Raw genomic sequence first — 13,015 nt, forward strand, 5'->3', positions numbered from 1 at the left:
CCAAGTCAGGGTCAGGCTCTCCCCATTGGCAACGCTCAACAGCTGCATCACCAGCCACAGAGGGGGTTTCATAGTTCAGACAAGGACTCCCATGGCACAAATCCACTTAGTCTCAAAAAAAAACCAACAAACCCATGCAGAGTGCACACACATCCATCTGCAAAGATGGACTCATTTTAACGATCAGGAGATGTCGAGATACCTCCAGTGCTCACGTGGAGAAGCAACTCAAACAGATTATCACAGCGAGAGAAACTCCACTTAGCCAGCACCGCAGATAAATGGAGGAGCAGTGGGCAAAGGTAGTCAAAAATGGAAAGTGGTTATTAATGGTTCGATATCTCAAGTTGGGAGCGCAGATATTTAACAGCGTGGAGGAGAGCTGGCACCACTCTCTGGTTTGCAAGCAGCTCGGATGTTGGACAAGAGATCAAAATTGCATTGATCAAATCCACTGGGAGCCATTGCAAATGCTTCGGAGGATGGGAATTGAATGTAGCTCCAACTGCAAGCGCTGCCAAAACAGGGCCAGAGTCCGTAAGGAGTGATTCAGGAGGAATCCAGGCAGGACAGCCTCACTGAGGTACAAACATACATCTACCCAGGTCTAGGGAAGGATTTGGCGTTAGCCAGGACAGCTCTGCATCCAAACCCACAAAATCCAGCTGCTGTGTTATGTCAAATAAGGAAAGCAATTAATTACTTGTGCTGGATGGGCTCAGTGCTGCACTTCCAAGGAAGAAAAAGGACTTTGCCGTGATGCAGGGAGCAATAAAAATGATGGATGACTTGACCTGTGAGGAAAGGTTAAGAGCGCGAAGCATGCTCTGTCTTGGGGAAAACCATCCCAGGGGAGCCCTCCACGTGAGTGTGCTGGGGAACATCGTTACTGCCCGCAGATAAATTAGCCCCATTAGTGGCTGGGGATGGGCTGGGCGGAGGCAGCTTCATCAGCGTGGGGGTGACATGGCTGGTGGGATGGATGGAGAGGTCAGCCATTCAGGATGACCTCAGCTGATACCCTGCTCTGGTCACTGCTCCCAGCCAGCCCAGGGGGTCATGGGTGGCCACCCCTGCCCAGCTCCCTGCCTGCACTGCCCTCTTCCCCTGCTCCCTTAATCCAATCCCCCTCTTTGTACCTTAAGCAGACAAGCTGTTTTTCTTCCAGATAAAGGAAAAACCTCTTTCTTCTCTGGCCCAGCAGCAAACCACTGTCTCCCCAAATTCCTCCCCTTTAATTACAGCCCCTTCCCTCCTCTGCCAGGGGTATGGCGCAGGGAACACATTCAAAAGCATTGCCCTTGGGAAGGGCTCTAGTTAAGGGACACAGCTCCACAGTGTTATTTACTCCTCTAACACAGAGAAACTTTGTCAGGGAACAGCTGGCACCTCAAATAGAGCCTTGTAAAATTAAGCATCAACGAGAAGAAATGAAAATTGGCAAATAGACTTTTTTATACTGTATTTGTACAGTGCAGCAATACTGTAAATCAGCTGTGTAACAAGACATAATAAAGATATATGGATTATGTGCAGTTGTGCTACCTGCTGAGTACCTCTGGTTTGACAGCTCAAGTGATCCAGCAAAGCATGCAAATCCTTTCCCCATTTCCAACCTGCATTTCAGGCACTTCCTAGCACCAAGGGTCCAGAGCATCCTTGTGTTAAAGCTTCTTGACAGGCTGACTCAAAATCCCCATGGGGACTAGGAATCGAGGCTGAGATTCATGGTCCCAGTGGGCTTAAGAGCACAGCAGCTCTTTTTTCTCTCCTGGGCTGTTTTCTCACCAAAAGACAGGCTTGAGGAGGCTGCTGCCATCACAGGCAGTTTGGGCAGACACCCAAGCAGCATTGCATTACATGCAACACCGTGCTGAATACCAATGCTTAACACACCTTTTCCCCTATAAAAATAGAAATACTCCATCTGCAATGCTATGAACAAGACAGCAACAGCAGGTAACTTTAAATTCTAATTTATCCTGTGGATTATCTCTGTACCATCATCACCACTGCCAGAGTGAAGTATAAATCCACATGGCTGCCAGAGAGGTAGGTTGCAGGGCTGTCCCATCACTCATTGTTTGGTGTGTGTCACAGCAATGTCCCAGGCAAGCACAGCAAAGGGTGATATAACAACTTCTATAGCACATGGAGGTGGTGTGTGCCATGTGGAAAGGGATGGATGTTCACTGTGGGTACCCCAGCCCTCTGCAAGCCTAAACCCTCACAGTGGATTGACCACAGTTGGCAACCAAATGCCCACCCAGCCCCAATCTTGCTCCCCTCTACAGCAGGACAGGGGGAGAAAAGAAGACAAAAAAGCTCCTGGGTTGAGATGCTATCCCCAGCAGCAGAGGAGTGCGAGACCCTTCCGCCAACTCTGATCTATTACTCACTGGTGCAGGCAGCTGTCGGTGGGTCAAAGTCTGCCCGGTAGTAGCCATTGCGGCACGTGCAGACTGGCGACGCCTCGGCGGTGGAGCGGCTGTTGGAGGGGCACGGCACGCAGACCCCTGCACCCTGGCTGGCCTTGAAGGTCCCTGCTGGACAGGCTGCAAGAGAAGGGAGAGAAAAGCAGTTAGGTGCCAAATCATCCCAGAGAAGAGGTGAGAGCATGTCCTGTCCTTGAAACAGGGCAGAAAGAAAGACAGATACAGAAAAGCTTCATGCCTGTATCAGAGCTAAACAGGGTAGCACCTTCTTATTGAAGTCTGGATGGCCAGAACTTTCCACACTGGCCATGAATTATTTCTGTGGCCACCAGGAAAACACTGAAATCACACAGTAAAGATACAGTAATTAGCCAGGCAGAGCAAGGGGGCTGCAGAAGCTGCTTCACTCCCCACCGTTTTCTACCCAGGCATGGGGATGGAAGGACCCCTGGCCCAGCAGCACCCATGGGGAAACAAACATGAAGGAGCAGGACAGTATTCCCCTTCTGCTGCTCTGGAATGTCCTTTTCCACCACCCCAAGGGTATGGCTCAGGTCTCACATCTCTTTTGCCATGCAAAATCCAAATATTTAATTAAGAAGCTGATGGGAAGCCCATGACAGTGTTTTACAGATCCATCCCCATTAAAGCCCTGCAGCCCAGGGCTGGGGATAATAATCCTCCTGGCCTTTGGCCTCCAAGTTAATTCAAGCAGGAAATGGAAACTAATCCATAAACAAGAAGATGTTCCAGTTACAGCGAGGCTTTAGTCAGTGATAGGAAGAGATTTCATTCATCAACTGCCTTGCTGCTTTGCAGTTAGAGGGTGAAGGTGGAGCGACAAAGATGGGGTCCCCAAACCCTGCTCACTCCACCGGTCCTCACAAACTAGGTGATGATGAATGGATGCTCATTCATCCTGGACATCTAATAAAACCCCCAGGTGGCCCCTATGAAACAGATGGCTGCAGAAGGAGTTGTCTGTATTTTGGCACATGTACTTGAGGGACCAGACCTCCAAACCAGATCCACCACCCATCTGTGGAGAGACCGTGCCTGCCCTCACACACAGAGTGGTCCCACCTCCGTTTGGCTCCTGGCTTTGCCCCTGTGATGCTCCTACCACCAAGGCATGGATCTGCAAAGAAACACCCTAAGTGTCTCATAAACACGGCAATGATTGAGATAATGGAAAGTGCCTCTTAGCCCCTGTCTGCTGCATCAGGATATGAGGCATCTCCTAGCAGCCGTGAAGAGGAAATTAATAGGAGCGAGCAGGAGTAACCACTTTGATGCAATTTCCTTGGGAGATAGTGGACCATCTAATCTTTATTGGAGCCCTTTAACCTGTCATTCAAAACTCATGAAGGCCTCTTGCTCACACAGTCTTTCCAGATATTAAAAGACGATAAAAAAGGATAAATCAAAACAATATTTTACAATTTTATTATTCAGGGGATTTATTCCCCTGCCTAAGGCACACAACCAGCTGCAATGAACCGTCTCTTTCCAATGGCACTAACAGCTGAGTGAGGACATGGCATTCAGAGGGATCAGCTACCATCTCATGCTGCGCTTCCTCCTCCCTACCACTGCCAAGTCCTCTGCATCCTACTACAGCTATTCTACACATATGGCATCTTACAGAAGCTCTTAGGGCCATAAACCACCATCTCTTAGAGACAGACAACTAGGCACACAGGGTCACCACACATCACAGGACACTGGGAGGGCACATAAGGCCTTGAGAGGAAACTGCAGGATACCCGACCAGAAGGCAGCTGGATGCAGACCCCTCCCTGAGCCCCACACGCAGCCCTGTGCCCCATAACAGCACGAGGAAGCACAGAGCTTCACAAGGCACACAAAGCAGGAGACGAAATCACAAGTGGACACCAAGACTTCAAGGTCATTTCCATTTCTCCACCTCTCCCTTCCCACCAGCACCTCCTCATGACATCCCTGCAGCACTACACTCCTGACAGCAAGCGTTAGCATCCATGAGATGCGTAATGGACTCTAAAGCTGAAGGATGTGTTCAGAAACATGCCTGAAACATGCTGGCCTCTTTGGAAGAGCAGGAAGGAGAGTGCAGTGGTACCAGGGAAAGGCCACCTGCATTTTGATGGGTGGAGACAGAAATGGGAGGGAGGGAGATGAAAGGATTGCAGTGCTACAAACATAGCATAGTTTTAAGCACAGGGGCATGTTGGTGGGTCGGTTGAAGGGGTTTGTCAATTTTTAATTACAACTCATCAAAGTGATGCTCTGTCACAATATCCAAACAAAGTACACTCTGCAACCCAGCATCCTCAGGTTTCTTTCATCACTTTGCTTATTCATAAATTCCTGTAATCTGCAAGAACGTGGCTCTTCATTGGTAATGATAACAATTAGCTTTCCCTCTCCTATAATTACACTGTGCTTGCCTAAAGTCTTCCACAGTGTCAGGGGAGGTGGATGCCTTCTCTCTTCTCCCAAGCTGCTGCAAGCTGCAGCCCTCTGCTCTCACTATTGCCTGTGTCTCCTGTCTTTCTGGGGGAGCTAAACCATGACCTCACACTGAAGATGAAGCTGGAACTCTCAAGCCCCCACAATGCCATAATGGGATTTAGAGACCCGTGCAGCATGGGATCCATAACCCTTCAGATGGTAAATGCGCAGTCTGAGCATAAGGCTCAGATAGAGGGCTCAAGACCAGGAGGGAGCAATAAATCACCCCATTATCAGCAAGCACAATGTTTACCCTGATTTAAGGGCTGCTGCAAGAAAGCTTCCCAGAGCTGGCAAGGTCTGAATCCACTTTAACACCTCGGACAAGCACAGGATGAGGCTTTGCCTTGCTTTCCCCTACGGAAACGTGCTCCTTCTGCCAGTGCCCAGGCTGCGGCGCAATCTGCATCTCTCCAGCTCAGAGAAGAATTAATTGATTGTTGATTATGTGGGCTGGATAAGATTAATGATGTGCTTAACTATCCATTTCCTTGTGTTTAAGCATTACGGGTGTGTTTGGAAATGATGAGGCAGAAAACTCAGCAGTAGCGGCACACAGCAGCACTGCGAGGCTTTGTAACTGTTACTGGTAACTCTCCTGCCGTAACAGCCTGTATCCTGCACCCTTATATTTCAGGTGCCTGGGGACCTAGAAAGAGCTGGAGGTAAATGGGATCACTCTGATCCTCCACCCCTGCTCCTACCGAAGGCCAAGCCACCCGTTAACAGACCAGATGCTCTGCAGAAGGGGCACAAGGGCAGGGGCATCCAAGCATTTCATTCTTCAAACTAAATAATCCTCTCGGTTAGCACCTGGAACTTGCACTTTTTAATTACTCTCTCAGGGAAGCTTAGTCTGGTAAAAAAAAAAAAAAAAAGAAGAAAGAAAGAAAGAAAGAAAAGAAAGAAAGGAGACATCTCCTCTATATTAACTTGCTTTAAAGCTCCCTGGGGATGTGGAGTGGCAGTTTTCCTTATCAGGTTTTAAAATAGGAGCTTCTGAAAAGAATTACAGATTTTAGCTGGCCATTCAGTAAGCCCATCTCCTCCCCTCACTGGTACCCCACCGTAGCTCCTTCACCCACAGCAAACTGAGCCTGCGCCGCCTCATTGTTCCCATGCCTCTGATGTCTCTGGTGGGGCAAACCTAACCACATTTGCCAGGTATTCACAAATTCATGCTTGTTTTGGGTTCCCTTTTGGGTCCAATGCCTTTGCAGGACAAGCTCATTGTGTTTAAGCACATCTGTGGTTATGGTGGCTGTTCTGGTTATTTTGTCCTCCTTCCTAGTAGCCGGTGCAGTGCTGTGTTTTGGCTTTAGTCTGAGAATAAAGCTGATAACACACCAATGTTTTAGTTGTTGCTCGGTAATGCTTACCCTGATCAAGGACTTTTTAGTCTCTCATGCTCTGCCAGTGAGGAGGGGCACAAGAAGCAGAGAGGAAGCAGAGACAGGACACCTGACCTCAACTAGCCAAAGGGGTATTCCATAACACAGCATGTCATGCCCAGTGTATAAACTGGGGGAAGTTACCCGGGCCCAGATTGCTACTTGAGTTGGGCTGGGTATCGGTCAGTGGGTGGTGAGTAATTGTATTGTGCGTCACTTGTGTTTATTGTTTTCTTTCCCTTTCTCTTTTTAGTTTTATATTCTCTTCCTTTATTATTTCCGTTATTATTAGTAGTAGATTTCTATTATACTTTAGTTACTGGACTGTTCTTTGATTCTTTCAATTCTCCTCCCCATCCTGCCTGAACAGGGGGGAAGAAAGAAGATGAGATGAGCAAATGACTGCATGGTTCTGAGTTACCAGCTGGGCTTAAACCACAACACTAGCACAGCAGGTAAGAAGAGATGGGTTAGAAATAGCAGTGCTGCAGAATGTGATGCCCTCAAGCAAGCTGGAGGTGCAGAGAGCACTGCCACATGCAAAGGCAATAAAGAGCCCAGATGGTCCAGCCTTGCTCCAAAAAGACATGTGGATGTCACCCACCAGCACCCCCAGGACATGGGTAGCGGGGAAGGTGGCCTGTTGCACCTGAGGACACCACAAGCCATGAGCAAAAGAGGAACTGCAGCTCATTGCACTTACAGCCCACTGGAAAAGGATTCAAGGCCATTTCTCCCCCCTTCTGGAAATGACAGTTTTCATTAAGGAAAAAAACTTGCCCCTAAACCAAATGCTTTCTGCAAGAGGCTCATGAGTTTTCAATGAAACCAAAAATAAAGAGAGAGATGCTTTACTGGAAACCCCTTTGCCCACACCAAATGCATTTATCTTTAAGCACACTAAGAAAAGAAGGTGAGGGGAAAGCCCATCAATTTTTCAGCCTTCAAACTGATTAGCTCAAATGATAGGAATTCTAGTGGCAAGGCAGCTCTCCTCCCTGTCCCACTGCCTCCATACAGGCTAGGAAGCCCTCCTAGATGCTTTCAGCTGAAAGATACCATCCAAGCAAATAAACACCCAACTGAGACTGCATGCCATAGAACAACATTTAGAGGATGTCGTGATTACAGGGGCAGGAAGCACCAGGAGACTGGTGATACCACATCCCCTCTTTTTGTCCTCTCCACAGACATCCAAGCAGGGAGCAGGCACTTGTTGCCAGAGGTTTAACTACTTGATGTTCTCCCATCATCCCTTCCCTCCTGCATCTCTGTTGGAAAAGGGATTGGGGTTGTTTAGGATTCCTCCCCCCGCCTCCTTGCTACTTTTTAAATGATCCAGTTCCCTTTTCTACCAAGTCAAGTGCTTCTCCTGAGCACCTCAGCCCTGGCATGGCCTCACCAAGCTCAGCAGGCAGTCAGTAACACCGGTGCCCACACTGCCATGCCAACCACTATGAGGCATCTGCAAACTAAACTGAAGAGGCTTCTTTATTAGGAGCATTGCTATGCTCCAGCAAGGAGGGGTGGGAGGGTACCCACCATACGCATCCTGCCTTCCTGACCATGCTGAGAAGGGAGGTCAGACCCAGTATTGAAACACCCGTCAGCCACCAAATTTCCCTTCCTACATCCAGTCATTGGGGCAGGGCGAGTAGCATGACCCAGATGGAGAAACAGGGAGGCTGGAGCATCCCCACCCCCTCAGACAGACGTGTGCTCCTCCAGGGAGGAAGCTCACTACAAGTCCCCAAGTAATGCCAGAAATCACAGCACCCTGGGGACAGAACACCCCAACAGAGCCACATCTCAGGGAAAGATAAAAACCACATTTTGGTGCAAACTTCAGCATTTTTGCAGCCAAACACAGAAATTCTCATCATTCCAAACCACTTAGAGCTGCTCCTGCCCCAAGGCCAAGTGCTCACTCAAGCTAATTACAAACAGCGCCTGCCTCGTCCCATTGCCTTTCTGTATTTCAACACTGTATAGGCAAAAACTCATGAGATAAACACGAGCTTCCAGCATCTGGGTTTGCATCCTGTGGGCAACAGGCTGCATCTCTCCTCAGTGTGTAAAGGGAAGAGGCCCTGGCTCTTCATGGCACAGATGGTTAATCAAACCAGACCCTTATCTCTGGAGAAATGGGTTTAGATCTGCCTTGGGACACATGTAAATTGAAGTCAGCAGCTTCCTGGCCTGCCATGGTTTATTCTTGGGAGAAAAGTAAAATTCAGTGTGGTTTTTTCCTTCTCAGGTTTTTTTTTGCTGCTGCTCTTCTCACAGATAAGGAATCAATCAAAGCAGGGCAGGATTTCAGTGGCACTTGCAGGTAGCTGTGCGAAGCCAATCAGAGGTAACAGAGTGTGGGTGCGTCTGCATTTGCCTCTCCCGAAAATCCCATCCCTCATCAACCAAGGATCTGCTCCTCCAGGGCAGAACAGGGTGCCTGCAGATTGAGCCGTGTGTGCTTGGCTGCAAGCAAAACTCAGCCGATCCTCATCCAGAAGTGTTTTTCCTCCAGGAAAGCAGGCTTGGGAAGATTAAGGATCTCTGGATGCAGAAGAACTGTTTAGGTAGTGCCATGAGCCTAAACAATGAATTTAAGCCTCGAGTAGGGCATGGAAGCAGCCAAGTTTGGCTCCCACGTGCCTGCAGCACCCATCTTTCCAACAGGTCCACGCTTGCCTATTTAGCCACCACTTTGGGCTTGACTTTCTCTGCTTTTCATGGTTAGAGGGATTCTGAAGGTCTAAAGATGAAATCTGTCCCAGACCCATTTGCTGGATGAGAAAGGGGAGAGCACGCATGCCCTGGGCAGACGGCATTGCAGGGCTGCCAGCTCACCGCAGAGCAGGGAAACTTGCTTTGCTCTCCAAAACAGACAACAGGGGGTGAAAAAAACCCACTTCTGAAAGTCATTTTGCAGATCACTTTTCTCCCACCTGGGTTTTGCTCCAGTTTAGTTTCCACTTCATGCCAGGCTGAGGCCACCTGCTCTCACACCACAACTTCCCCACCACTTCCCCCTTTTTCCATAAACCTGACACTGAAATAACAACACCAGATCTTCTGCTCCACCAATTTTGCATGGGAAATCAGGCATGAAACGCGGCTGGAGGGCACCTGGCACAGCTCATGGAAACCCTCAAGCCCACTTCCATTTCTCCCCAGTGTTTCAGATCTTCCCCCTTGGGAATTAAAGCACCGCTATTGAAGGGAGCAGGGATACTTGCCTTGCTCTCAAAAACAGTGAACAAGGAGGCACTGCAGGGAAGGATCAGGCTAGCACTGCCTCTCTGAGCACCCACGTTCAGTGGTCAAACACTGAATAATTTGATCAAACACTACACAATTCATCTGCACAGGCTGGAAGGTTTACAGTAGAGCAACCACCAGTCGCATGGCCGCAGTGGTGATGGGCACCAGCTGCTCATCACAGTCTTAATGCTGCCAAGCTTATTATTCTGAGTCAACAAATGAAGGGGGCATGAATCTCTCAGCCATGACTTGAGGCGATTTAACCTTCTACTCTTCTTTAAAAACATATTTAGCAGCTGGAGCCTGCCACGGGCTGTCAGCCGTGCAAGCAGGACAGGGCTGGTTTTGTCATCGCTGTCCCAAACCGCATGGGCTGAGGGGCCAGGAGCTACCTGAATAGTAGCTGCAAATGAAATGCCACGACCTAGCTCTCCCTGGGGATGAGATGTAAGGAAAAGGGAGATTGATTTTCCATGGAAATAGACAGACAGCTCCTAGGCTTCCCCACCCCTACCAGCGACAGATGAATATTTACATCTCTGCTGCATGTTAAAACCAGAGCTAAGGGGTGGGGAAGAAGCCACATGGGAAAACCCTCACAACCTGGGGCACTATTGGTTTTAATGGGGATGATAAAACTAAGGCTGAGCTAAAGATGGCTGGTGCTACGAAGGCAAGAGATGCTCATAGTGTCACATTGGTGATGCTGATGGCCATCAGATTGCATCAATCCTGGTCGACTCGGCCAAGCATGAAAGGGTACCACCAAGACATGTGCTGGTGAGCAAATGCATCTCCAGCACTGCAATGTCACTTGCAATGAATCTCCTGATGAATTTGAAGCAAACAAGTGGGGGGATCAAGATTCAGGATAGGACTCACATTCCAAAAATACAAGCCCCAGAAGATGCTTTACTCCTACCCCGGGCACTGGTCTCAATATAGAATTCATGGCATGAGACTATTTCCCCCATGAATTGCAGCAATGTGAGACTCCAGGAGCCCATAGACACAGACTGAAAGCCGTACAGGAGAGCTGATACTTTGATGTACCACTTCACAGCACATTCCGTTCACCACTCAACACCTACGTGAGCAATCGAGCCACCTAATGAGCAGGAAAGTGAGCTGCCACAAAAATGCATGGTGGATCTCAGAGACTAGCTCTTTCCTCAGATACAGAGGTGCTAGAAGGGGCTGTAGTTAGAAGACCCTAAAAACAATCCATCTTTGCTTTGCAACCAGCAGAAACCCCCTGGGGATTTCAGGAGCCACCAATGTCACACGTAACTCCAGCACCCTTCCCAAATGGGAAACTGGAGCAGCATCGCCCCTGGGCTCCCTGAAGCACAAACCCCTCCTGGCTGGGATGCAAACATCTACCACTCTTAATCGAAACTAATTAAGTACCTTTCCCTCCTTTGCCAGCTCACACCACGCAGTATCCCCTCAATCTAGAGAGCATCAAGTGCTTATTAATTACAGCTGAAGTGGTTCCTTGTTAGTGCTGACACCATGAAGATGAGTCATCCCAGGATGGGGGATAGCTCCAGCTACAGGGACAGGTTTGCACTGCTGGCACAGCCAGGGACATGTGGACACACGGCTTCCATGCATTCACGCCATGACACTGGAGGACATCGTGCCTTGCATTGCACTGGGGTGGTGGGATGCCCCATCATGGAGCAGGACCTTGCCATCCTGATGAAGATGAGCCTCTGGGGCTGCAGTTTGACTGACTGGTGGAGGACCATGCCCAGGGATGGTTTTGGCATGGGAGGATGGATTCAGCAGGGGAAGATGTCCCAGCCAAGGCGCAACTGCTCCCCGAGATCCCTCATTTCCCCCCCCCCCCCCCAAGAGCCCCATGTGTGGAATTAATTAGAAAAGTAATTAAGAGAGCTCCCCTATGAATATTTATAACCAAGCAAGCCATAATTACTGTTCCTCAGAGGAAAGGCACCTTCCTACCCAGGCACAGAGAGGGGAAGGGAAATGTAGCACTGATCAGGGGACTAAAGGCACCCTCTGCTCGTGCCTTCACATCTACTTGCCTGCACAAAGCCCTGGTCCTTGGGAAACTACTTCTATTAATCCACAAAAGCATAAGCTTTCCACCCCTCGGGTGGCATTTTCAGCAGCAAGCTGCCATATTTCCCACAGCTGAGTGCAATTTACTATTATTTCTATATATGAGCATCACTTATGTATATTCTGTACAGAGCAAACCCCGCAAGCATCAAGTAATCCCTGCTCCCAAAGAGAGCAACCAGCTCCCTGTGTGCCATGCTGGCATGCATCAACCCATCCCAAAGCTATGTCCAGGGTAGGTTTATTGAGCAATTGGTTTTAAGTGCCTCAGTAACATATAGTAAAAAATAAAAATAAGAAAATCAGATCAAAATAAGTCGATATCAATCTCAACTCAAAGGCAATTTACCCTCTTGGCTGCTGAACCAGCAAGGGGATAACCAGTTGAGCTAGGGTAGAAATTCAATTCCTATTCGTTTCAATTCGCCTTGTGTATCAATTCCCTAGGAAGCCTCTGCTTTTATGGACCAGTTTTAGACAGCAAAGCCCAGAAACCAGACCTGAGATCACCTCTGAGGTGACACACAGCCCCGTGCTCACCCAAAAAACCAAGGAGATGGCAAAGCTCTGCCACACTGACCAGAGCATCATCCTGGAGAGGCCCCAGGAAGTCAATAGATGAGATGAGAAGAGATGGTGTTAGCCCAAGCATCACTCCCTGCTCACAGGGATGCTGCCACTGGGAGGTCAGCGATTACCATGCAGGATGCAGCCACACCAATAGCATCACCACAATAGCTGGTAGCTCCTACTCTCAGCTCTCTCCTTCCTAACAGCCATTTTCATACAAGAAATACCATATAAGCAGCTAAGTCCTGAGTTTAACATGAAAACTAAGCAATGCAGTTCCACACCATGCCATTAATTGCATTTCCTTGGTTGCTGCTCGCTGTGTGAGGCTCCCCTGGGAGCGCAGTGTGGAGGAACATCAATTCCCTCCTCGTCCAGGTTTGCACATCTTAATTTGAGGCACCCACAGCTGACTACTTCGTTTGGTTTGATGCTCCAATAGACAAGGCGTGGATCTTTTCTTGGCTGCTAGTCTGCTGCGCTGGCTGAAGACGGATGGATTTTCCTCTGGCTCCCCAGCCCTCCTCCAAAAGCCTTGCTTAAGTGCGCCAGTGATGCTTTGATTTAATCACCACGCTCCTACTCTCAACGCATCCTCTGAGATACAAGACACCAGGTGTGACAAATGACCACTTTTAACACACTCAGAGCTAACACCCAAGGCACCGCTCCATTTGTCACCGGCTGGGTGCAGAACGATCCAGGCAGCACATGCAGGGGATTTGGAGAGGGTGGGAAATTAAAACCTCAGTAATCTGTGCTCATTTCTTTTAG

The 13,015-nt window shown here is 48.9% G+C and overlaps 1 protein-coding gene across 3 annotated transcripts in view; it reads right to left on the reverse strand.

Annotated features, from left to right (window-relative positions):
- Positions 1 to 13,015, reverse strand: part of EPHB1 (EPH receptor B1) — a 77,674-nt gene that overhangs the window by 27,720 nt on the left and 36,939 nt on the right. For all 3 annotated transcript variants that reach the window (XM_061465235.1, XM_061465236.1, XM_061465237.1), the window contains exon 4: positions 2,400 to 2,555. In XM_061465235.1, coding sequence (XP_061321219.1) covers positions 2,400 to 2,555 — 156 coding nt within the window. The remainder of the gene's footprint in view (positions 1 to 2,399; positions 2,556 to 13,015) is intronic.

The sequence above is a fragment of the Pezoporus flaviventris genome, unplaced genomic scaffold (assembly GCF_033815535.1).
Source record: "Pezoporus flaviventris isolate CSIRO_AGI_PZ_B2104156 unplaced genomic scaffold, CSIRO_AGI_Pfla_v1 ptg000040l, whole genome shotgun sequence".
NCBI classification, from domain to species: Eukaryota; Metazoa; Chordata; class Aves; order Psittaciformes; family Psittacidae; genus Pezoporus; species Pezoporus flaviventris.